Genomic DNA, 27632 nt, shown 5'->3' with positions numbered 1-27632 from the left:
GAGCACTATAAAAGGGCAGTTTTCACTCTCCTTAAAATGCACCTATCAAGGATTCTTACTCTTAGAAGATACAGTTTTTGAATAGTATCCCAAGACACAAGAGGTGACACTAAGATGTAACCCTGAGTTCCAACTGCTTTTACTTAAGAGATTGGAAAAAAAGAAAAAAATAAATGATAGTTGGGAAAAAAAAGTTGAAAGAAATGGATAATAAATGGAAAAAAGTTGGAGAAGGGACTTTTAATAATCAGTGAAGATTCATGAATTTACACTGCAAAGACACTGGACTCAAAAACATGAGGCTTGGACAGAAGGTGTCTTTAAAGAATAGTCTTTATTTATCAAACGAAGCTGGATGCTCTCAAACAATATCTGTTTTATAAAATGTATCATGACTACTGTACATTAGAAATTTAAAAAAAGACATATGTTACTACTACATCTTGGTTGTTGAACACCCTATCTATATTCACAATCACACTGACTAAAACATGAGTTTCTGATGTGTTACTTCATTACACTCAGAAAATGAATCTCTAGTAGTAAGAATTTAAGTGAGACAGACCTATGACACACTGAACATGAGAACTGCATGTGGAAATGTACCTAGAATTTCATACTACTTCAAACAAGGCATCATTCTGCTTCACTATTTCATACAGATGCCAGACAGCATAGCAGATTCACATAATAGAACATAATCACTCTTCCACATGCAGACCAAATAAATGAAAAAAAAAAAAAAAAACTGAAAAACTGAGGTATATCTAGAATCACAGACCTAGCTACACTGATTCAGAAATTTCATTCCAGTTATTGAAACTTTTTTGGTATGGCCTGGTCATTTTTGAGCCTATAGTAAAACAAGAAGAATTTGAAAAAACCTAGAAAGGTGAATAAAGTCAGCTTTTTTTCCCCTACAGTTAAGTAACACATTATTTTATAGCGACCCTACAAAAAATGTGAAATAAAGCATGATCAATGAAATCATAAAATAATCAAATTTCATTAATACCTCACAGAGACATGACACTGTCAAATAAATATCTACAGAAGATTTCTGACTTTCAATTACAAGAATACAGATTCTTGCAGGTATTTGATCTTGCAGATGATCTCAGTTTGTCCCAGGAAGACGGATACAAAGAAGAATGCAAAGGTAATTTTTCCATTTTCTGTTTTCGAAACACATCATCATCTTCACGTATTTAAGAGATGAAGAAACAAAAATACATCACACTAAAAGGAGTCATCCAGTTTACAGGGCTGCATACATGGAATAAGATTATCACTGGCCAAGATCTCTATTTTAAGCATTTTAGGTCATTTTGAACGCTAAGCAGTTTTTTAAAACTTCAGCCAAGTGGAAATTCAAAAGAAACCAAAACAGGATCCAGTTAACCATTTGCATTTATCAAGTGGGAAGAGCTATATAGTCCATTAAAGTGTTTAAACATAACAAAGGGATTTTTCAACTAGAATTAAATCTCTTCATCTTCTCAACTCTTAATGCAAGAGAAATGGGTCCATTAATTCATAATCCTTTCAGATAATGTCCTAGAGATACCTAGTCCAATACTTTGCATCTCTTTTCAACTTCTACCACCTGAAAAATCTGTACAAAAATAGCCTGCTTCAGGTAAGTACATCCTTCAGCCCAACAGACACTCCAAGTATAAGATCAATACCATTTATCACTCATACAAACTTTCATGTGAAGCTCCAAAGTATATTGGTCAACTTCCTGTAAACTCCTGCACTTCAGCCTCCATCAGGGATTCCCTGCATCTTCTCTTGCATCCCCCAGCCTCAAGCATCTCCATTTAGAGCCAACAGCACTGCACCATGTCCCCAATCCTCGGAATTTTTCTGAGACTTCTCTCAGAAATAGTCTGTCAACGCTTCAAGCCAGCTCCTCACAGTCTAATTCCATCCTGCCCTATCCCAACCCTGGTTTTGATCAGAGCTCTAGGAAGAGAATTGCCTTTTCTCAGAGAACTCAAGATACATAGCATTACTTAGTATGACTATATACTTACTGTTACCTCAAAAGTTTAAGCTGCCATTGACTACACCTGTGCAAGATAGGGCTAACATCTACAACAGCAAGTAAAATAAACACAGTAAAAGAGTTGGTAAGTTGAGACAGATAGGAGAAAAATTAACATTAATCATATGAAATAATTACACCAGAAGAAGAAGAAGACTGAAATCTCTGCCTGTTAAAATAGAGACTCTGGAACAGGCTGCCTGACAACAAAAAGAAATTTTGAATAAGAAAAAAAAAAGAGCAGCTAGTTGCTCACAGAGAATTCAAGTAATAAAATGAAAATTAGAACTCTGGGACAGATGAAGCATAAACAAACTAAGGTCTTTCAGGGGCAGATGGAGCAAGCAAACAGCTTCTGATTTCAGCAAGCAATGAACCTACCCAAGAAGTAGCCTCTTAATATACCTGCTGAAGGTAAAACTGCTTCTAATAACGAAGCCTGGTTTCTTAACAATGCATATGCTATATTTGCTATACCAACAGCCTTACTTCTCCGTCATGTTCTTGAAGTCCTTTCACAGTACCTTCTCACCCTCATTCTTCTCCCCACCTCCTCCAACACAGCTGCTTGGCTGGTGAAAAGGGAGGACATGCTGATTTGTGGCTCCCTGCAATGGGGTTGACTGGGTAGTGCCCACAGGCTGTTCCAGTCCATCAGGCATGATCCTGTTGGGAGTGAAAAATGTCTGTGTTCCACCACCTTTCCCTACATGATTTTATCTTATCTTCTTTATCAAGCCACTAACTTGCTTCAGACCTTCAGTAACTTATCCTACACATTTTCTCTTCCCTGTCAAATATGGTTCTGATATTGCCCACTGAGCTTAAGAGTTATTAAAAGACAGACATAGAATAGCTCAATTGGTAAAAGAGACAGGCTATAAATACACAAGATGGTGTCTTGCCAAATCTCATAATTTCTTCTGAAGTTGAGACTGACAACAGCAATAGTTTTCTTAGGTTCTAGGGATTTTCTTTCCTTTCCTCTCCTAGGCCTCTCAAAAAACTCACTCCAATTGCTCCAGACAGATCGAAATATGAAAATGAAAATGGAAGGGGGAGAGAGACTAAGCACAGAAAAAAATAATTTTTAAACCAGTTTATAAAATAATTGGAGTATGTTTTCAACTGTTCATAGCATATTCAGAGATGAATTTCAAGAATTTCTGAAGTCATTTTAACACTCAAATCTCTAGCTTATCAAACTGCAAATCTTTAAAAGAAGGCACACCTTTTCAAGTAGTTATTTACTTCTTGAAATGCAAATTTGTAAGAAGAATTCATTTTCTCCACCCTCAAAAAAACATGAAGGGCTTTCAAAAGCTGATTTACCTTCTCATTTATACAAGGTAATGCAGTATATTTGCATAAAACAGTCAAAACTTTTTTTTTTGTAATGTAATAGGTAGCTAACTATGTAACCCCTGCCGTTTTAAAAGACAGTCCCCTCGTTAGGAAACCGTTCAAAGTGACAATTTCAGTAACTCAGCATCTCTTTCTGGATAATTAGATGTATTATGAATATGCAGATTTCACACAGCTGATTGGCTCAAATGTATCCCATTCCTCAAGAACACCACCTTCCCTAAAAACAACTGTATTAGCAAAGGCAGGCTGTCATCCAAACTTGTCTAAACATTTATCTGCAAAGCTCAGCTACAGATCACACCAGACAGAATAACCTTTGCCCAACCTTCGTAAAGGTACAGGTTGTGGATGACTATTTTACTACTGGTACTGTGACCTGTATACACAGGATTTTCTTGCAGCAGATCCTTAGAACATCTTTCAGGAGGACAGGGGTGGAGATTTCATGCCATCCACATTATCACAGAAAGTAAGTTAAATAACATAACAATAGCACCATCCAGTGGCAATATCTCCCCTTTAAGATATTCATCACTCATAACACTTAGAGTGAACTCACTGAAGTACCTGCAAAACAGGTGAGCAGGGTACTTCCACTTCTAATCAAAGTTTTTTGAGCAGCCAGCAGCCTGAGAATATGGGAATCTAGGCAGGAAATGCAGTGCTAGCAAAGAGTTTGAAAAGAGCAACTGCACATACAAATAACTGGGGGGGGGAAAACAACTGAACAAAGTAACAAATATAAGACTGTGCAACTTCTAAATATTACAATTGTAATTCAAGTTTATTCTGATAATGAAACCTTCTAATATATTCACTGAAAGTTGAAAATAGTTTTATATGAACTAAGATTCTTCTTATTGTTTTTTAGTTAGAAGATTATTCAGTGTCTTCTTAGTATTTACTTTAACATTAAAAACCCAAACAAAAAGACAAGTCCGGCCCTTCCCACCAAAAAATACATTCAAACAACTGTACCCTGTATATTTTATACCTGTTTGTTCCTCCCTCTAGTTTTTTATTCATATTCAGTTATGTTTTTCCCTTCTATTTACTCATTTGATGTCCCATTTCCTCAGAAAATAAAGTATTTTATCTTTTCAGATACCAGAGTGGTGACCTTTACTCATGGTAAGTACTTGTGGCAGAGCCAAAAGAAATTCCATAAGAAAATAAAGGGGAAAGAGGTTGCTGTGTACAGTAATTGCCAACTGCAATACCCAGAACAACAGAAATAGAGAAAGAAAGTACTGGTTTTAGAGACATTTGTCAGGTGTTTTTCTCAGAGAGGACTGTAAATAAACAGTCACAAAGTTTAATAGTTCAGTGTCCAACCCTAAACACAGGCCCATCCTTCCAGCTGAGGAAAGATTCACATAAAATTTATCAACCACTAACACATGTATTTGGACAACTATGATGGCATGATTTTCTTTTCATTGTGAAGTGGGATATTCACACACTAGAAGGTTTTAACAAAGCTGCTGTTTGTTTCCAAACATTCTCATAGCTGCTGCTGGAATTTTAACCCAAAACTTTTTTCTTAGGATTCAAGAAATCTGTGCAGGACTATGTCAACAGATGGGAATGGTAGGCTCGTTCACTGATGCATACAGACTGATATATCACTGTTGCTGAGTGCTAGAAATCTTAGCTCCTACTTTAGAAAAGTTCTTTAGTTCAGACGTTTTCTCCAAATCTGAAAAATAACTTGTCACTACAGCTTAAAAGCACAGTGCAAACTACTGGAGTTGCACAGCCTGTTTAAATATTCAGTTTCAACTTAAAGCACCCAACGTGTTATTGCACAAATATTGAATTTCCCAAAATATTTTTTCCCATATAGTAGAAGACTGTGATTCTGCCTTCCTATCTTTGATAGTCCAATTCTGGACCTGCACACATCCCACTGACCTAAACCTGGGACAAGCAAGATAGGAGACCATGTGTGTACTCAGGTTCTTTTACGCAGGTATTAGAAGTAAGTAATTGAAATTAATTTTCAATGCAATTATATTACCACTGTCTGTAGCTCTCTTGTTGCTCCCCTCACAATCAAAGCCAGAGACATCAGTTAAAGAGACAAGGCCAGGCCAGGATGCACACACTGGGTGCAGGGTGGTTAAGGTGCTTCACTGGCACAGGGAGTTTATATCCATCACCTCCCACAGGCCTCTGCACTCGCCTGTATAATGTCTATGTGTTTCAGCTGCTCAGCAGAGACACTGGCAGCTGCAACTGCACCAGCTGCCTCATGTGACCAGAAGGTACCACTGACTCCCTTGCAGCAGCTGCACTCCATCTGTGATCACTGGTTTGGGGACAGAAGCTGCAGTGTGTGTCAGTTGCTGTTTCCAGTTCTTGTAAACAAGGTCATCTGATCCTACAGTCACAACAGCATCAGGGCAGGAGACCCCCTTCAGAATAAGCAGATGGCTCCATCGTTCAGGCACACAGCTTCTCAATGTGCAGCAAGTTTCCCATGCAATTTGGAGCCAGCTACATTCCCTGTTTGCTTTGGCCACAAATCCATAAAATTACAATCTTATCTGGTACAAAGCTTCAAGAACAAATCAATTTAGATGTCTGAGAGATGATTACATGATACAATGATTACTGAACTATATAAGTATGTAGATCAGAAGATATTTCCTGGAAAGTCTTCAATGCTATTCATGAGCAGCAGGAAAGCAAAACAAACTTATCTCCCTGCAAATGCAAAACTGCACATCCATACTGGACACATAGACTGCGAGCAGGAGCTTCTAAATGTCCTGATTAAACCAGATAGTCAACTCTAGGCAACCTCTTCCATCATACTACTAAAATGGCTTAAGTCTCAATATTTTTCTCACACTACAGGCTGCTCTGCTCTGAGTTTTTGCCTGGAGGGATGCATGGGTGCACAGATGCACAGAACCTTATCCTAGCAAAAATACATGTGCATGTTCCCCTTGCACACAAGGAGACTGTGCAAGGAGGGCTTGTCCTGCACTGTCCTGACTCCCCTGCTTAGAACCATTACCTTTTATCTCCATGGCAATTCCTATGCATTCTGTAATCCATCTAACTTCCTCTTCATTGTTATGGGCAATAATTCTCTGTTCCATCCTGTAAGCAAACTTTTCAGTGAGAATGAAGCAGCACATTATTACATGTTACACAGAAAGACTGCACTGTCTCCACATGACATCTTACTATTTCCAAAGACCCTTAGAGGAGGCTAGGCAAATATCTGCCAGGAATGACAAAGATGCATCTCTGGCTGGATAGGAGGATTGAAAGTAAATGATCTCTTGAGGTCTCTTTCCACAGTTCTATGAAAGGAAAGGCAATTAATGGGCAGCTACTAAATTATTTTCACACAAGCCATTTAATCTGCTCTGATAGATGACCACCTTTAAAATAGCAGAATTCACTATTCTGAGCACTAATTGGTACTCTTGGGGCTAAGCTTAACTCAGAAAAGACTGAATGGGCAATAGAGACTTATCTATTCTTTCAGTTGCTAACAAACTATACAGCTTATTTTATGTTTTATTTGTGGTGCCTACATCTCTAAATGAGGATACTTTGAGAGCCAAATTAGCAAAGAGAGTGATACTGCATTAACTGCTTTGGAAATGGAGTATCTCATGTGATTCTGCCATTTTTATAATAGGGTAACAAGCAGGACATCAGTGGAAATTCTCTGGCAAATCAATTCTAAAGAATTTCACTTAAAACAAAGACTTTAAATGAGAAAATTAATTCCCAGCACAGGAAAAATATATACCATGTTATTCATTGCACACAAATATCAGAACAACAGGATTATGCTACAATAAAGCTCATTATCTGATTATTTAGGAAAAATATTGGCATTATATCCCAACTATGTCTCTCGTGGAATTATGAAAAAACAATACACAATAAATACACATACCTTCTTAATTTAAACAGAACAGACAAACACAAGTGCCAGCAAGAACTAAGTTCTATTCATAAAATACTATGAGTTCACAAAAGCCTGAAGCTTCAAAAATTTAGATTCAAAAAATCAAATTAAGTATGTTTGCCTTTGAAAATTCAGTTATAGTGTATCCTCTGTTATAGTAAACTTTTTGTTTTTCACTAAAATGCAAAAATATTGGAAGTTTAAATTCTCCATCTACTCTCAGGATTTTTTTTTTTAATGACTAAGAAATAATGAATATTTTTACTCTCTTTGGCATTGGCCAGCTTCTAGATAACCATACCAGCAACATGTTAAAAACCAAAGCAAACCCTAAAACACAAACCAAAACTGAATTTAGAGATGAGATGATTACACTATTAACCTGGGTTTTGCAATTTCACCTAATCAGTTAACATAGCACTCTGAACATGAAAGATGTTTGTGGTTTGCATCACAAAAAACCTCCACCTCGCTCAGGTGTATCTCATCTCAAGCTCTCACACGGGGACATGAAATAGACATTTCTTACCTTCCTTGGTTTTAAAGAGTCTCAATGAAAGTGGTAAGCCCCCTCACCTCAAGCTTAGAAGCGTTTAGGCAAAAAGATAACAGTGCACTGCCAAGTCCTTTCAAGTGGTTAAAAGCTTTAGACATTTTACACCTTTCCCAGCAGGTTTCAGTGAACTACACCAGGGAGGCCACTGCTCCAAGCACCCTGCAGCTGGTGGCACACCTGGCACTGACCACACCCTTTGCCGGGGCTTTCAAATAGCGCCTCCGCTTCAACAGCTTTGATGGTACCTCGTTAAAATCAAGACAAAACCAGAATTAAAACAGGATCTGCCAACAGAAGATGATCTGAAGGTTCGCCTTCACACACGGTATACTTAAAGTAATAAAATTATTGCAATTCCACAAAATGGTTGGGTGGGTGTTAGCTGTTATTCTGATTCTGGTGCTATGTCTAGAGGAGTGTGAGCAAAATACAAGCAAGAAATACAGTAAGAGAATGGAATAAAAATCCGACGTTAAATTCTCATTCTTTATTTCAGAATATGCAGCTCTTGCAGTGTAACTTGCAGCTTGAAGTTAAATAATTACTCTGACAGCTCAAAACCATCCCACAGCAATCTTTAAGACATTCTCTAGGAGACACTGAGACAATGTATCTTCTAGGCTATTAAAAGGTCCAATTGTAATTTCTCAATTTTAGAAAAACCTGGGGTTTAGTCCTATATTGCATAACACAAAAATTAGTACTCTCAAGACAGATCTTATCCAATTCTAAACTGTGCACTTCTGTGCAGTAAAGATGCAGAAACCTTAGCTACCTTAGCTAAAAAACAGCAATCCCAGGAGATCTTGCATGCTCTGCAGCACACTGACATCTTATTCTAAGTATGCACCCCATTCTCTATTGGAAACAAACCACTACAGTGACAGAAATATGCAGCAGTATGGAAAATAACCCACTGTGTATATTCAAAACTCAGTCTTCAAATATGACTGTGGTTGCACACAGTCCTGACACTACTGTATTAGCACCACAGTTCATCAATACCAGGAGTCAGTGCAGGTGAAACATTGTTAACACCATTTTCAAATGTGTTGTAAAAATCAGATAGTGCCAACAGAAATGGTGAAGAAAGTCTCCTCCTACCAGACAATCATGCCTTCCTGAGTACCCAAACTGCATTTATTGGACATGAACCCCAGGAGGACAGGAGGATGCAACTATCCTGGGCTGTCTGTGAAGCCTTTGCTATGAACACTGGGTGAGTGGCAAGCTGAAGTGCTTTAGCGGAGTTCAGATCACTTGAACCTTCTGAGTCCGAGAGTCCAGCTCAGGACTGTGGGTTATCTGCTCAGCCTGGGCAGGAGGGTGAGCTCAGGAACAGGCAGCAAAAGCAAAAATATATTTCCTTGCTTTAAACAAAGCATGTATGTGGAGTACACACTGAGTAACAATAATCACTGTCAGGAATAGTCTCAGGAAGAAAAAGAGTAACCCCAGCTGATTCGCTCACTACACAGAACCAAAGAGGTGGTCCCTGTCAGTCCACCTATTCCTGCACTAATTGTCAAAGTGTAAGAAATCATTATGAAAGACCAATTTACTCAATAACCAGTACTATGAGAGAACCTGTAAGTGATGAAATTTGAGCTGGAATTACCATTTGGAAAATTACAAAACATCTTTCCCTTGAAGGATCTTTTGATATGTCTTCTTTACCACTTTTAATATGGCTGTGGTAATCAAAGCACATGACACAAGAAAGCCTCTATTCAAGGCTAGAGAAGAAAAAGTAATATATGAGAGTAAGAGCAAGACTACAGAAGAACAATGAATCTGACACTAGGAACTTTTAAGCAAATAAAGTTTCAATCCTTTAGCAGATGTTTTTATACCTCACATGTCACATACATAAAATATTTTAGGTTCTCCACCGGCTTTCATACCCATCCTTCTCCTTCCCCTGTAGCACTCCCTCTTCCCACTACCCTGCCAGTTTTGTATCACACAACAGCCTCAGATGAGCATCTCAGGCTACTAAACCAAGCTCCCTAAAGGAACATGAGCCTTGTTCTTAACTGCTAACCATAGCTGTTATCAGAAGTTTTCTTCTATTTTACATCAAATAAGTACTGTGCCATACAAGAATGAATTGACTCTGATTTCCAGGAGCTGTTTAACAGCAGAGAGTATTTTAATAGAGCCTTTAAAGCTACATAGCAAAGTTGGGCTTTAATATACTATACACACAAAGGAACATCAAGAAAGGCAGGAGGCTCAATTAAAACACTGTACTGATACATAAGTACAGCTTTAAAATACTGATCTAATCTGTTTACCACCCTGTACAAGTATTGTGCAGATTACTTATTTAACATCTCCAACTGCATGATGCAAAATGAAATTTTACAGTAAAACTAACACTGGAAATTTTTTATTTTAAATTTAAGCAGATATAAAGACTGCTCCATGAAAGAAGGAAAAAGTGTTTCTTCTATAACTTGGAACCTTAGCTTCTAGAAATTTTATGCAGGATTGCCTGTTACCAAGAATTTAATGAGATTATTTCTGTACTGCTAATTTGCATTGGTGCTTGGTGCATTGGTAATTCAAAATACTTGGGTGAAGGCTGGACAGGCAAAAAAATGAAAGAAAAAATATAGAGGGAAGACTCTTTAATAGAAATTCTGTAGCTAACCATAAATCATTCTTTTTGTACATCTGACTCAAGCTTTTATGTGTGTGTATGTATATATATATATCACAGAAGAGATAAAACAATTCTAGAGAAATCAAACTGCAATTTAAAGTAGTTTCTACAGAGGGAGCCAACAACTCAAGGAACTGGATTAAGAAAACATCCCAGATCAGCAGAGTTCCTCCCAACCATCAAGCTCATTTATTACACTTACAAGTTTTTCAAATATCCACAACATATCATCCAGATTCTTACTCTACAGAATTCCCAAGCATTTAATGGAAGTTTAATTAACGAAGTACTTAATTACATGCCATGGAACAATCAGTATCAATATACAACGGAATTTTATTTGCTTTGGGAGAAGATGGCAATTTAAGAGACAGATAATTTAAAATTACTATTTATTCATTGAAAAGAGACGTTTAAGAGTTTTCCTTTGTAACAGTTCTAAAAATATTTGATTTCATAAAAACAAAAACATATTCCACAGTAGAGATTTTTATTGAACTTTTCAGACAAAACTCCATACCAGGAAACAGGTCAATATGATACTTGATCTAACAAAAAAAAAACGAGGAAGAAATGTAAAATAAAGTTGTGCCAAGATGAGAGTTGGCAGGTTTTTTCATGAATCTGGGCACCTTGTTATAACTGCCATAACAGTTTTCCACATTAATTCATTGACAAATCATATTTCATAATATATATTCATCCACTCAAATATAATTACAAGTGAGGTCTATTATATCAAGAAACTCAACAGCTTTAACAGACACCTGTGACAGTTCATGTATCACCTCATCCATATAAATAATCTATATTGTCAGCATACGTTGAGAAATCCAACAGAAGATTTAAAGCTTCATATTTCTGATATTTTACTATCTCCTCCCTCCCATTTTCTACCCTCTTTTTTAGGTTTGCGGGGGAAGAGGGTGGCTGAAAACCGAAGGTGTTTTAGCGAGACTAAACACCAACAGGACAAATGCTAAACCTAACACATCGGGAAGGATTTCTGCGAGTGTTAGAGAAGGTACACTGCCCCCTCTAGTGGCACAGAACATTCGGCTGTTTCCAAAAGCTTCAGACGGACAGTTGCATCCCTTTGGTGACCGCAGAATTCACATCTCTCTCCCTGCAAGCTGAACTATCAATGACACACGGTTACACAGTGATTGTGCTTGGGGTCGAGTCCCTTAGTTTCTGTATCGAAGTACTGTGCTAGATAGTGACTAGCACGGGGTAATCTCCCACCCCCAAATACAAGGAAATTGCTCTACCACATTCCCTTGATGTGGTTCTAATCCCTTTGACATCCTCTAGCTATCTAACATACCCAGACTACTTCTGAATCCCTACTGTGTATTTCTCTACTCTTTTCCAAGCATCAGAGGCCCTCTGTGATCCCTAAAACATCTCTAATACGACTCCAAGATTGACCCGAACACTTAAATATCTATTTTGCCTAAGCAAAACCAGAAAACACACACACACAACCTCTCACCAGATGTTACAGGTAAATCAAAAGTCCATCAGTCATGCAAATAGCTGTCCTCAAGTTTAAGAGTCCCTCTCTCCCTTGTTCAGTTTCACTGTGAAAAACAGCAAGTATGCAGGTAAGAATGAGATACCTAAATGAATCCCTCTCAGCTAACTTGCAGCAGAGCAACACTTCTACTGTCCCTTCTGACCAACACATCAAAAACTGACTGAAGGGAAAGAAAGCTTATATTTATCTTCTTCTTCTTTCTCTTTTCACAGCCTTGATATCTGTAAAAACATATCTTATGAAATCAGAAACACAAAGCAGATGCCACATTTCTTACGGTCTCCTTCAACTAACTTTCAAAAAAGCGTTCCATCACAGTAAAAACTACTTAAAACCGTTTATAAAACTGTACAAACAGCAGTCACTCAAAGCTGCACTAAAACAAGTCTTCTCAAGCATTGCTTACAGACTCAGTGGTACTACTGAACTATGAACAATGCTTTTACAATTCACCGTGACTATATTATAGTTGCATGTTCATACAAGCTAGTCAAGCAACCAAAATTTTGCTAACAGCCCCTAGTTTATTAAAAGAAAATATAAGTAGGAAAACCCAGCGCCTTTGTCAATACTTACTCTACACAGTGAAGATGGACTCTGTACTAAAGCATTCCTACTTTAGTATCAAGACAGCTTAGATCACACCCCATCACTTCCAGCAGCTAGCTTAAATTTATTCTCCTGAAAACTTTTGATGTGGAACCATAGTAAAAAAAAAATCAGCCTAGGCAACAGCATACACAAATCTATACTTGGCTAATATGACCTTCAGTTAAAGCCATTCAGTCTAGCTCTGAGAATTAAAAATAGAAACAACTCTTTTAAAAGGACCATACAAAGGGTCAGGAGAGATATTTTCATTTGTCTCAGAGTTTATAATTTTTTATTGTTCTCAGAAGGAGAAAAAATATATGAAACATTAAGGCCTCACCAACCTCATCATGTCCGAGTTTCCTTAGCAGTCCTGCAGGACTCAGAGTTGAAGGGGATTAGTTGGCTTAGGGAAGGTGGGAAATATCTGCAGGACATCACCTGAGCCACAAATGCACTTACCTTGTAAAACATCCATCCAAACTGAAGATACTACTGTTGCCCCATCTTTCTTATTCTCACTGCAGAATACCAGATTCACCAGTGAAAACAAGTATGTTGCTCATCTGATTCCCTACAACATGGGCATGGCTTGGCTTGATCACCAGTTCAGATTGCTCTAACTAATCTGCTAATTTTACATGGAAACAGGTTGAGCTGTGGGGCAGTACCCTCCACCCTTCATGAGGTACATTCAGAAATTGATTTGGGCAGGGAAGGAGGTAGATAATTCCAGCTGAATTCTGAAAAGAATGCATATACACACAAACCTAACAGCTTTACTGCTAATAAATTCCTGTTAGATAAAAGAAGTGTAGCTAAAATGAAAAGACAAATTTAGAAGGCTGCTACAGTCAAAGTGAATTGAAAGTAGGGAAAAAAAAAAAAAAGATCTTTCATACCTTAGCTCTTAAAATAGAAGTTAAGCATGATGCCATGCCTGTAAACCAACTCCAGTCTTAGTGGCTGTTCTTATCTCTCTAGATAACTAAGACTCAAGGACTAAAAGATCAAGTCAAGTCAGGGTATAGCAGGCTCAGTTACCTTTGGAGATAAGGCATTCATTACTGAACAAAATTTACATTTTTATGAACAACAGCTACACAGATGTGATCTCTCAGAAACTGAAGGACGTCTGACACTCAGATAAATCACTGTGATATTTCCAGATGAAGAATGCCAAAATAAGTCTTCTTTACTGCTAGGGAAGACAATATAAAAGCTGCTGACATTTCAAAGACTGAAAGAGAAATTATTTTAAATAGGAGGATTTTGGCACTGAACAGCAATATGCAGAGACTAACTTTGTACTTGACTTAAAAACATTAGGACAGGGTCAGGAGAATACCTTAATTATAAGGGCACTGTAACTAAGAATAAGTTTACAACCAAATCAGTAACAATTACTCCAGTGGTAAGTTGTCTTGCACATTTCCTAGAACTGGCATTTCTTTTAAATATGAAAGTCTATTTAAACATCAGAAAATAATAATTAAGTATCTAACAACTCATCTGTGAGTTAAATCAGACAATTTGGCTTGAAGGACTGGAAGTGCTCCAAAGTTGAACAATGTGCAATCTGCTGTGTTCACATGGTCCAAGAAGAAGAGTACATAGCATCAGAAAAGTTCCAAAGGTCTCTCCCAAAAACAACGTGACACTGACCTACAAGAGTTTTTTCCAGTCAAGTACCCAGTGGCATTCAAGGTGACAAGATCAATGGCAAAAGCATGCTCAACCTCTTCCATTATACCCAACAACACATAAATCGTCTCAGGAGCTACTGCAGTGTGTACAACAAAACACCAAAGAAGGATTTCTGTTGCAGCTGATTCATGTAAATCTTAAGTTCTACTAAATTGTCTTTATTAAGAAAATCTCCTATTTAAGAAATGACTATACTGTAAGCACATCAATGACAAACATGCAAGTAACTAATATGCAATATACCTCAAATAAAAAGCTGAAAGAGCATTTAACCACTTCAAATGAAATGTCTCACATCAAATGGTTCAATCAGTATCTATTGTGTAAATAAATCTTGTGTACATAGTACAACTTGTACTGTGCAAATACAGCCCTGCATGTGATTTAACTTGTGTTTAACCCCTCAGCATGGTAGTACTTTGAATACTTCTAGCTTATACCATCTAAAATGTGTTAATGGGTTAATCACAGTTATGCTGTCTGTAAATGTGCTGTCATTAGAGAGCATGCTCTCCATAAAACCAGTCTTATCTACTGATCAAAGGCAACTGCTGTTGCCAGTCTTTGCCTGGAGCTCAAGTAGTTTTAATGTCACAGGTACATTACCACGATGTACTAAAAATGTCTTTTTCCATCCTCTGAAAGAACATGGGACATTTTATTTGGTTAGTAATTCATTCACTAAGGCTTTTAGAAAAAAAATCTTTTCCAAAGTAATGAAATCCTTATTACCAGAATACATTTTTATTGCTTGAAATCTACGACCTTACTGAGAAATGTCCAAACTTTTGACATGGGAAAACCTAACAGTTATAGATATGAATTCATCTGAATCAGATATTATCTTACATGTGGATAAACAGAGTAAGTCCTTTGGGTGTATCACGAAATAATGCAAAATAATGCTAATGTATTAATAGAAATGGTTATGGGCAAGAGCTTAAAGTTTAAAATAGTAAGGAAAAAGAAAGGGTATTTCTCTTATATCTAAGCATGCAGATGAACACAAAAGGGACCAAATTCCCCACTATCTCTATCCTGAAGGTAAGAAAGGTGGAAGTAATCCTACAAATCTGTATCAAATTTAGAAATGAATGTGGCTATTTAGGATGAACAGCGGCGTTTAAATTGCATTAGTGCCAATTGTAGTTAATAAAAGATTTTTTTAACAAAATTAATGGAAAAAAATGTTTAAATCTCTTTTTGCAACAATTAGTTTTCAGCCAAACTGTGCAATTTATAGCAGACCACACTAAAAAGCAAAAGTTAGCATTTTTGCTTCAAGTATTTAACAATAAGGTATGTATGTACATTAAAAAAGTATACAGACTACATGCATATATATCACCATAAAAGAGCTTACAGTTCTTTGTGCTTCTCCTCTGCCAAAATTTGGTCATTTGGCTTCAGCCCGTACCTTGGGGAAAAAAAAAAGGAAAAACACAATGCAGTTACTCATGTGAAAATATAGCCATAAAACGTATTTTTAACGTTTGAAATTATTAAACTGCACATTTTTTCATTCAGATACCTCAGGTATTGGCAAAGACAGACACAAAGTTTTCTAAAAATCTAATACATATTTATCAAAGTAAACTTAGCATCACACAAAATTTTGCTTTATATTATGGCTTCAAACTCTGCTGGATACTTTGGCTGACTATCTATCAAAAATCACTGCACTTCATACCATGAACTGTACCTTGATCTTATGATTTGAATCTGACAGAACATGAAAGGTAAAATTACAAACAATAGGAACAGTAAATATGGCCGTAGTGTTTCTCCCTGTACCAAATAAAACTATTAAAATAAATATCAAAACATTCTGAAGAAAAAGATGTACTTTAACAACAGGCTTTTTAGGAAAACTTCTGCAGTCCATGCAGGCAACTTCTGAGAAAAGTGAGTGCTTGAGAGAAAGAAACTTTCTTTGCTAGTTTAACCTAATAGGTGATTTAACAGAATAGGTTGCCAACACTGCCTGTTCAGAGGGAAAAAAGAATGCAGTCTCTCCCAGCCTACTGCCAGCCATGCTGCAGCCTGCACTGTCACTCACTTTGGAAAACCTTTAAGAAGTGACCTCACGTTTGTTCTGCCACAGAGCAAAGTCTTCTGACATCTCAAAATATTCCGTAATTGCTACAGTATTCTGTGGGGTTTGTTTTTTTTTTCTCTTGGGTTTGATGGGTTTTTGGTTGATTGGTTTATAAGATGGTCATTCATAATGTAAGCAGCTAAAAGTCAAGTGTCTATTGGACAACGCTGCAAGCAGCTATCTGTTCACACTGTAGGTTTCCACCATCCTTTTGCCCTCTATTTTCATTCATTGCCCCAGACAACTGCAGAACCATAAATTACTCCTCCTGAGGAAAGATTGTGGTCACCAACTAACTACACGCAAGCTACCTTGCAAAATTATTTTTGCTTATAATAAACAGGCAAAATATAATTTCTCTATACCCTACAGCATTTTCTGATGATACTCTCTGAAACTCATCTTTTCAGCATGCATTTAAAAAGCAATCTCCAACGCCAGACACTTCTCAGGCTCACTAGTGCTCACTGCATTTAGACACACAAGAGACTGACTGACTCATTTTTCTTGTTTACAAATGCAGAGACTGTCCTAGGTTATTTGCTACAGTATCATACTGACTTGAATCCATTTATCCACTTAGCTGCTAAACCCTTCCTGTAGACACTCCTTATCAGGATACAGCATGGTTCATCCATGTTCTCCTTCCAAGCGTAGGGCTAACATTTGACTCTTAGGGCAAGCAGACTGTACTGTACATTCAGGTCACTGCCTAGTCTTCTTCATAGTTTACCATCCTGTCAGTTCTTAAGACACAAACTTAGCTGTTATGATCTTACATTTACTTCCAATTTAATATTTTCTGTAATCAACTGTATCAGGCTTTTTCTTTCATGAAAAAGCATCTAGTCCAATACCAGTCTCTTCATAATGCTGCTACACCTCTCTGATATCTCCATTAGTCATGTCTTAATAAGCATTCCACTGATAGCAAATACTCATATATCAGAGAAAACACAAAGAGCTAAAATTCTAAAAGCAACATCTTTCAGAAGTGAAAGGACACTATCTCTTCCTATGAAACTTGCAATCTTACTTAAAATGACATCAAGTCTTTGTCCAAAGGATTTATCTGTCATAGACAGATACACTAATATGCAGTTTTGCAAGTGGAGATAATTTTTGCCCATTAATCAGTATACCCACAGAAAGTCACAGACATTCTTCAATAAAACTTAAGCTGCATGCTTTTCCTCCACCAGCAGTCAGACTACTTCAGCTTCAAATGAATACAATTTTCTCTGCTGAGAATATAGAAATAAAATCTATATTTGAGTTTTTCAAAGCTTCCAGAATCCTTGTCACTACACTTTTTTTTCAACCACAATTTTACCCCCACAATTATTTAGAGGAGAAAAAAAAACCTAAACAAATAAAACCTGCCACAACTTACTCAGACTAGTAAGACAGCTACTACAGCAATCATGTAACAGAAGGGGAATGCTGTTCAACGGATGTGTGATTTTGGGCTGTGTTACTGACGTACCACATGGGGGCTGGGAGGGACACAGTTGCTGTCCCTAAGGTTTGCAGAACAGCGCCTTTGGTGAACCTTAACTTACACACTCTTTTTCACCACCACCAGCACCTTCTTTTACTATGAAAACAGCATTTTAAAAATATTCTTCCTTGATCCTTAAAGACATTGCTTTGATAGCAAGTTGTCAGAGAAAACTTCCCACAAAGGGACATGCTTGTAGAGTTCAAACTTTTATCAGTTCTTTATGCATTAAAATGTATATTACAATTTCATATTCCTCTGAACTATTTAATCAATTTAAATGTGCAACTAGCACAGTGAACAGCTTACGTAACATTTTCCCAACATGTACTTCATAGGCAAGATTGGTAAGCACCAGTTGGGTCTTCTTAACTGATGAAGATTAGATTTATTAAAATTTCTCTAAGAAAACATTTTAGGAGCTAACAATACTAAATGCAAAATTGAAGCTAAAGATAATCAGACAAAAAAATTAAAATAAGCACATCTAAACACTCAAAGCAACCAGAACAAATTGTGTATGCTTTATAGATTTAATTGCCTGAAATAAACTAGTGAGTGGAAGAGAAGCATATATGCTATGGAAGTGAGAAAAAACCGTGATCGCAACTTCACTTTTTTCTAGTCTGAAATTCTAAGTTCAACACATCCTAGAACATGAAATAACTATTATTCTTTTCAACTATCCAGTAGCAAAACGTGATAGTTTCAAAATGTTAATAGTCTTTTAGGCACTGTTTGAGTTCCTATTTTAAAAAAGGGGGCTTAAGAGTAAAAACTTGCAAAAGGGTCTACAGGCTGACTGAAGGTAAGTGTCAAAACACACTGCAGTGCTTTTCAAAAATAATACATTTAAGCCCTTTGATTTGTCCTTCACAAACATTTAATCGACTGGCAGAGTAGCCAGTGTTCCAGACAGCCCTTCAGAATGGCAGCTGTCCATGTAGAGGGGCAGCACAGGGTGGGGACTGCAGCGATTATCACAGCGCGCAGCTGCCCCTCTGCACGGAGCTGGCACAGCTGCCTGTGCTGATATGCACACGCGGCCTCTGAGCATCACAGCTGATGGCTTCTGATAACCCAAGACGTCACTGCACCTTCGGCAAAACTTCCAGTTCTGAGAGCACCTTCTTCCCCAAACTCAGCTCCTTACGAAGTTTCTTAAGCCCATAGCAGCTCGGTTTAACCTCTAGATGTCCTGGCACCATGCTCACTCCAACATACCCTATTCTAATGAAAGCTTAAGTGTCCTAGCTGCAGATAGGTGTAACAGAAATCAGCATTCTCTCATCCATCCTCTAATCACAGTTTAAATGTTAAGTTTCACACTGTTTTACGTTACCTTTTTCAGTGTCAAGATAATTTTCTTAGACAGTATTCTTTCCAACCTTACAAAAAGACGTGTTTACGCATTAAACTCACCAGGACAAATGAGCAATCTCATGCCCCCATATTTCACCAAGGAAAAAAAGGCCAAATTAATGATAAATTCACAACTATATAAACCTTAAATATTTTTCCTTTCCACATGCCTGCAAAAAAAGTAACAAACCTAGACAAAAACATTTTTGCAGACATTCTGAGGACATGGTATTGGGGAGTTGGAATGGTGTTGAGGAAATTTGCTCTAAGAACAGCTAAATATACACTATGAAAAAAATGCCAAGGCCACTTAAAAGAGATTTTTTTCTAACAGCTGTAAGTATGACTCTGACCAATAGATTCTATTTGGTTACAGTGCTAAAAAAAGTGGTACATTCTTCTCTTTTTCATGTACATGATTTGCCTGCCATTCAACTGCAAATTTACCATTTCAATTTTTGCAGAAATGTAAAATTTTTATTAAATGCTTATTTTTTGTTTTAAGCATACCAGAACTTCCAAGTTCAACCTGTGCAATACATTTTAAAGATCCTTCTGAAACAGTAATGCTACAACTCTATGATTTTTTATTTCCCAGCTCCTAATACAAGAGAAAATGAAAACTAATGTACTTGGACAGTAGTCAGCATTTTTACAATAATGTTTTTAATGTAACAAAAAGCCGTAAGGCACAGTTCCCTTCAGGCAGCATCCAATTTTACAAAGCCTTAACCAAATTAAAAAGAAAACACAGCCTACGCTAAGTATGCACTGCTGATAAACTCCAAACATATATCAAGTTTAGATCAGCTCTATCAAGAGTTTCCTGAAAAGATGGCAAAATTCACTTGTCCAGAAGTCCAAAATAAAATCTGATTATGAGTAAACAGGTTTAAAAAATGGCAATGTATCTTCATAGCTTCAAAATTAAGTTACCTTTCAAAATTTCTGACTTGAATCCACCAATCTAAGCAAAACCCTATACAGAAACAATAAGTAACAATTGCACCGATGTCAAAATGAAAATCAGCACACACATATACATGCTGCTTGGGCCAGCAGAGCTAAGACAAAATGCAGACTACCCACACAGAGACACAAAAAACTGCATACATATGAGAGTAATATTTTGATCACTATTTTCAAGAATACTGCAGTGAACAAGGCACTAGAGATAAAAGTATTTTTCTGTGTTAACCACCAATGTGAGTAGTCAGCATAAAAAAAATATTAAAACTATTTCCATAATACAAAGCTGGGACAGTAAAGCATTCCAAGAAGCCCTAAATGCATATCTGCACAGGCATTCCTCTGCTTTGCTTGGTGTACAAATAAATACAAACTTCTTGCCTCAGTTCATGGCTCTGAGTAACCTTGCTCACCTTTAAATGCACTTGGGCTTTGCTATTCCATAAGCTTATTGTATTTGACATGCTTTGCTGCACTTACTGCTTTAAGTATTCCCCAGATTGATTAAAAATTCAGTGTATGAAAGGGCAGATTTCCAACGTGTTCTTTGAACTTTGCAGAAAAGTCATCAAAAAAAGGAACAGAGTGTGATTTCTCCATCAGACACCTAAAGTGCATTGGTTGCATTAACTGGACAAGACAAACAGATTTTATGTTACACTAGGCTATGCTTCATCAATAAAAGATTAAACCTTTTAAGACAGAGCTCTGCAGAAGCATTTCTTCATAAATTTTCAACAAAGTCATTAAGGAACCTTAAGGATTTCCCTATAGTTTTATTGTATTTCAGATTAATCTAAAGAAGGTTGCATAAGAATGATTCAGCAATTGTGTTGCTTCAACTTTCAAGTGTTGTTAAGGCTACCTTCACTAGTCTAAAAATAAAAAAAGAAACACAGTCCTTTTTCTTTTGTTTTTTCTTAATTATTAATCTTGTCAAAACTAGAACGACGAGCCTTTGGGACATTGTGTTCACATGTCCTTTTTCAGAGTATATTGACTGATTTCTATGCGGTTCTCACATCCCACAAGATCTCTCATGTCAGAAACACAGGCGCCTGTGAACCTGCACCAACAGTGCATCCTCATGAGCATTTACAGGCCAATGCGCACAGCAAGCCCAGCTCACAAAATATTTCCAACGTGCCAGATTTATGGGGGATGGGTACAGAAGGTCAGCCTGTTTCTCAAGTTCCATCTGCAATTTAACAGACAGAATAAATAAGTTGACTTGATCTATACAGAGATTAAAAGGCAGTAAGGAAACTGCTTTTCCTGCAGTAGTAAAGTAGTACTTGGAAGTATTTCTAAATTTTTGACAAGGCTACAGCTGCTTAGAAATTTCCATTAAGTCAAATGAAGCCTTACTCTTCCCAATTAACCCAGTAATTTTTCCCATCCACACAGAGTGTGAGTACCATGATTTGTATTTGTTTGGATCATAACTTTGAGCTCACTAAGCCAGATTCTAGGGCTATGATTTTCTAAATCCAGACAAAAAACAAAAAATCCACAACCCAGACCATACCTCGTACATGAATTTAGCAGCCCAATTCATCATGGACCAGACGAAACCAGCTAAACCAAATTAAAGTTTTCTGTAACTGGCAGATACAAGGACCTTTGTCCAAATATTTGTTTTCAGAAAAGCCTTTTCCCTCCATTAAAAAAAAAAAACCAACAAAAAAACCAACCAACCAAAAACCACACCCAAACAGTAAAGGCCTTTGATTCCTATTCTGAAAGTCTCAGTGTTTTGCCTGACTTGCACTGGTTTTATTCCACCAGTTTAAAAGTTTTATTTTTTTTTCCTGTAAATTCCGCTGTTGCTTAGTCTCCCAGTTTCACCATCTGAAATGCAGCATACTCTCCATTCCCTCAAAATTTCACCCCCTCTTTAACCTCACTCCTAATCCACAACAGGGCAGCTGGTCCTATTTTTTCACATTCCTTCTTGGCCTCAAGTTGACAGCACAACAGAGACCTCTTCCACACTGATTTCTGGGTTTAGTGACAGCTGATCATTATTCACTGTTACTTGAGGATGATCTTGTATAAGGTTAGACTTTTTTAGAAAAATTCCTTGCTGAATAGATACTGCTTTGTTGTATCAGAAGTCCAGATTGTCATCCCTGAAAAACTGAAATATTAAAGAGGGGCTGTACAAAAGCAATACAACCCCAAAGAAAGCCTACTTCCAGAAAAAAAAGAAAAAAAAAAAAAATCTAAGTTTTTCAGTGGTCCCCTTATACCAACAAAAGAGGAAACTGCCTAAAACACATTTCAGACATTCCTTTAGGAAAATATTACGAGTTGTAAGAGAATGCATAAATCCAGTTGACTTCAGCATGGATCAGTGCTAGACCCATCACTATGCCACACATCCATGAGTGATCCGGCGTTAAGTACAGAGGCTGCTGATGACATTCACAGACTGCAGACTGGCATGGGTATGTCATGGCAACAGAACATTCTAGCAGACTGTAAGACTTCAAAACACAAACACATGAGAAACCAAATAGGTAAATAAAAAGCATTAAAATATGGGCAGGGGTAAAGGCATCCCACAGAGCAGTGACTTGGAGAGAGGAGAAACAAGGGGTCAAAAACTGCAACTCACTCAACCTGAGCTTCCAACTCACACCGAGCATTTAAGATAGCAATGAGTTACTTTAATACAGAAATAGGAACGAGCAAACAAACAAAATAAAAATTAGCAAAAAGACCCCACAGTGAGCTGTCAGCGCCACTAATTGTTTCATTTCCTCCCATTTTGCAACAGAAAAACCTGAGCTACAAGTGTTTAGCTTCAGAAGAAAGGTAGGTAGGAGTAAAGCACACACTAGGGCTAGTGGGAAGGAGACTTGAAGAAATAGCAACAGAAGGTTAAGATCTAGGTCTATCTTAACCTTCCATAAATTGTAGAAAAAAATTAATTCAGAGAAAATAAATTACTTCACATTTAATAGGAAATAAATCACAGTTATCAATGACAAAGAATCAAGTTCAATTTGGGAAAGAGCATGTGCCTTGACTGGCAGAGAATTACACTGCTTAACTAAACAAAAGCATCTGCTTAGGGAAAAAATTAAGTGCAACTCAAATCACAGATACTGGGCATTCCATTAAAAAAAAATTCCAGACTTTAACCCTTGATACAGGAATGGATGTGTCAGGGCTGAGAGAATGAAGGACACATGGAGCAATTTCTAGTGTTTTCCTTTTCATTAAGTTCTTGTGTACTATTATGACTGGAGTATTATTTGCCTCCATCACTTCCTATACAAACATCTCCTTTTTCAGATTAAAAAAATGGAATTTCCGAGTGAAAGGGATCTCAAAAATATTAGCAGAGGTTTTTTAACACATTACTTATTATGAAAGATGGAATTAAAATGTCAACAGAGAAAAAAATTACACTACTGAAACCTAAAAGAAAAGAGAAATGCAGTTATTCCTGTCATAAATTAAAGCATTTTGTTTCCACCATTTCTTCCATGGATATGATCACTAATTTAAATATAAAAATTACTAGGTACAGTTTTTCTGATGTTTTTTCTTTCACCCTTGATCAGTATTTTCCTAGTTGTTTCTGAATTATTCAGTGTAATAAGACGCCCCACTGATAATATGGTTGGAAATCAGGACTTTAATCAGCTATTAATATTGTAAGACAGATTTAAAAGGCTTTTGAAATTGAAGTCAAAACAATAATAGGTTTAAATGATTAAAAGGGATTAAGAAAGCCAGGAAAGTTCAAAGTCTGTTAATCACCAGACTGCAAAAAACTGTGATCATTTAACAGGGTCAGCCCTATCACTCTGGACTTAAGCATATAGAAGTGGCCTTGTCAAAACAGTTTCCTTAACTACTACCTAGGGAGCTAAAAATTTAAGACAGTTAAACACCTGCTGTATACAGACAGAGAAAAAAGCTTTTTTGGTCATAATTTTTGAAATATCTGACTACAAGCATCTTTTAAAAAGCTGTACACGCTCTACTTTTTTTTTATATTCATACTCTGAATTCTAGACTCATTGCACCTGTGAAAAATACACTTTGTTGACCTTTAGTAACTTTGCCAAGGAATAAAATATTAATTAAATTTGTGCAGAGCTATAGGTATTCTCCTTTTAGACTGAACTCTAACATACTCCACTAATATTACTCCTCTGAGCCCTGAATATTTAAGCCCTTTCTTTAGTTTCACGAGTCTTTTTGCATAGTTTCTGTTCTGAAATTATTATCTAACATTTACATACCTATTTTCTTCAACCACAAATAAACACTCACTTGCAGTTTAACTCATTTTGATTATAAATACAAACCAGTTTCCACAATCATGTGTTAAAGTCTCATTTGCATAAAACTTACTGGAAAATCCCAACTAAAGTAACATGTACACAATCCAAACTGAAGGGTTCCTGTTCTTTTCCTAGTTATCCACAATTGCTTACTATTATCACTTTAAAAATTTATCATTTGGACCAACTTGTACCAGTTCTACAACAGATCCTGTCACAAGTACTGAAAATCCCCAAATACTTTACCTGATGCATGAGGAGTTCTGCTTTGATAATTAAATATATATACAAAATTCAGAGATGGAACAATAGTGTGGTTGTGCATACCCTCAGATTCTAGCTAGATTTATATATTATTTTACTGATTTCTTCTAAATAAAGACTCCCTGTTTGCCATGTATGAATAGCACTGCCAGGTACTCAATTTATGCTTGGAAACAAACTCTTCATTCTCTCCTCAGGAGAAGGCAGACTTACAAAGCTAGCAGGATGAACTTCAATAGGCTCTACATCTACAATAAAATACAGGTTAATACTTTGGACACACTAACAAAGGCACTGACATCATACTGTTGCAAACATAAGGCCATGCTGGGCTCCATTAACATGATGTTAAGGTTTCATAACTGAATTACAACTCTGTCCCCATATTAGATCTGTTCTATCTCCAAAAAAACAAACTGAAACAGAATCTCCAAAATACAATTATTTTAGCATCTCTACTACAAAGAAATAAATGCCACATCAATATAAATTAATTAAGACAGAGCAAGACATTTATTTGCCAGTGAAGACATCACAAACCACAAAGTCAGCCCAGAATATTACCTTCAAGAAATAAAATCCTCCAAAAGGAAGAAACTAAAAGTTCTGAGGCTTGATTGATATTAAATATTTAACTGTCTTCAAAATGCTAAGAATTGACCTTGTCATCATTCACAGGGAGACACAGAAAAAGCCTGGTGTATCATATTTAATAAAAACCACACTGTTCCATTTAGAAATTATATGGAAACTAACAGCAAATCTTACATATGAGTTAAAACATCTCCTATTTATTTAAAATATATAGTTTAAAATGTATTCCATTTTCCTGTTAGACAACTTTATCAATGTGTTTGTTTGTGACAGGCTAGGCTGAAGTACTAATTTCACATTATTACTGCAACCTGAGTTTCAGTGCTGTCTAAAAGCTACATCTCTCCCATCACCTGTCTCCGCACCCAAGGGCAGTCCAGCTTACAGAAACTTAAATAGATAATTGTCAGGAAATTCATGTACCTCAATTTGCCTTCTCTACAAATTATTTTTAACCCTGATTAGAGCAAACAGAAAGCTACAGGCAAATGTTACAGCTACTGTGAAATTTCAGCCACGCTGAAAAATCTCACCCAAGCCTTTAAAGGCATCAGCTTTATTAGAAAAAAAAGGAGCATATGGAAAATGACAGAGAAGGTTTCTTTACTGCGCTGAAATTTTTAATTTTATCCTGAAAAATGAATGAGCAATACCAAGATGGAGATTCAGGGAAGTGTTCTTGAGAGATTCGCTCCTTGCTCTGCTACCACTGGAGGATCAGACATAATGAGAACAGCAATTACTGCTTCTGGGAAGAACTGTTCCTCCCTTTTGCCTCAAGACATCACCACTGTTTTGTATCTTAACTCTTCACACACACTGGTACCTGCAACATCAAGTCCAGACGTCCAAGGGTCTGGCAAAGGAAAAAGAGATTGAGGTATTGGGACAGCTCCTGTCATTTTGACCCAGAAGAACTACCCACTCCAGGTGAGCATTTTGTCTCAGGACTGAGTGTAGAATTACATACAGAACTTGACATGTCCTGACGATTCTGTTTAGAACTTTGGCTGTTGTTTAGCACTGCTGCACGTAACATTACAAGCACATTTCAAAACTGCTTCAATTAAATAGACTGGAACACACACTGGTGAAAACGGAGTTACAGCAATCAGATTTGGGAAAAAGTCTTCAATCTGTTTTCCACACAGTAATGATACAAAATAAGTTGTTGAGAGACATGTGAGATTCTGGAACACTTTGCCTCTTCTGCTAGGAAGCCAGGGAAATATTAATAGCAGAAATTAGAAGATTTACATTTGTAACTACAGTTCTTGTCTTGAAACAGAACAGATAAGGCATGCTAGCCTGAAGCCATGTAGGACACTGGACTTAACTTAATATTCACAGCTGAAGCTGCATGCAGCCTTTACCCGAAGTGGTCTGGAAGTGAATTTGGCTATAGTTTCACTTCTAATGCAGGAAGTTGACTGTAGATTTCCAGACTACAGCAATAACCTAATGTTACAGTAACCTTTACTGCCTACCTTCCCATCAGTGGGAAGTTTCTGTTATTTAAAAAGAACACTGAAGCCTCAACACTGAAGAAGTAAACAGCTTCAATAATACAAGAACTGAAAAATGTTCATGCATTTCTATGACTTCTTGTTACTGTTCACTTGTCACAGCTTGTCATGTTAGACAGTCACATGCTCCCCTTTATGCTTTGTCACGTGCACCTCCAATTCTTGCACTGAAACTTAATCACTTTTGCTGACACAAGGGAAGAAATACAGAGAAAAAAAAATTCCTGGAACAACACGGTAAAATAGTCACCAAAAATTGTTTAGCCATTGTTCCCCAGTATTCATGTGCCATAAACCCACAAATTTCAAGTAGAACTAGAAAATGAAAATAATTTGTATGCTAACACATTGAGGAGAGCAATCAAGAGTTTGTAAAATGAAAAAATCTGTCCCCAGCTCTGCATTCAACCTGAACTTGTGAGGGAACTGCAGGCTTCATAGCATCCTGAAGTCTATCCAGTAACTTGGAATATTGATGATTCTGCCCTGACAAAAATAAAGTAAAACACTCAAACAGCTGGTTTACCCTTCTCCAGCTCATGACTAAGGGAAAACAAGATCACCAGCAATTAAGAGGAAGACAGGCTGCCTCCACCC

General features: G+C 36.9%; 1 protein-coding gene across 2 annotated transcripts in view; it reads right to left on the bottom strand.

Moving 5' to 3' along the window:
• ADK (adenosine kinase) overlaps nucleotides 1–27632 on the bottom strand; it is a 274728-nt gene that overhangs the window by 224617 nt on the left and 22479 nt on the right. For both annotated transcript variants that reach the window (XM_085065580.1, XM_085065581.1), the window contains exon 3: nucleotides 15781–15834. In XM_085065580.1, coding sequence (XP_084921706.1) covers nucleotides 15781–15834 — 54 coding nt within the window. The remainder of the gene's footprint in view (nucleotides 1–15780; nucleotides 15835–27632) is intronic.

The sequence above is a fragment of the Lichenostomus cassidix genome, chromosome 6 (assembly GCF_008360975.1).
Source record: "Lichenostomus cassidix isolate B80296 chromosome 6, HeHo_3.0, whole genome shotgun sequence".
In the NCBI taxonomy this organism is placed as follows: Eukaryota; Metazoa; Chordata; class Aves; order Passeriformes; family Meliphagidae; genus Lichenostomus; species Lichenostomus cassidix.
Note: the sequence above shows the minus strand (reverse complement) of the source record. Positions and strands in the feature narration are given on the sequence as shown.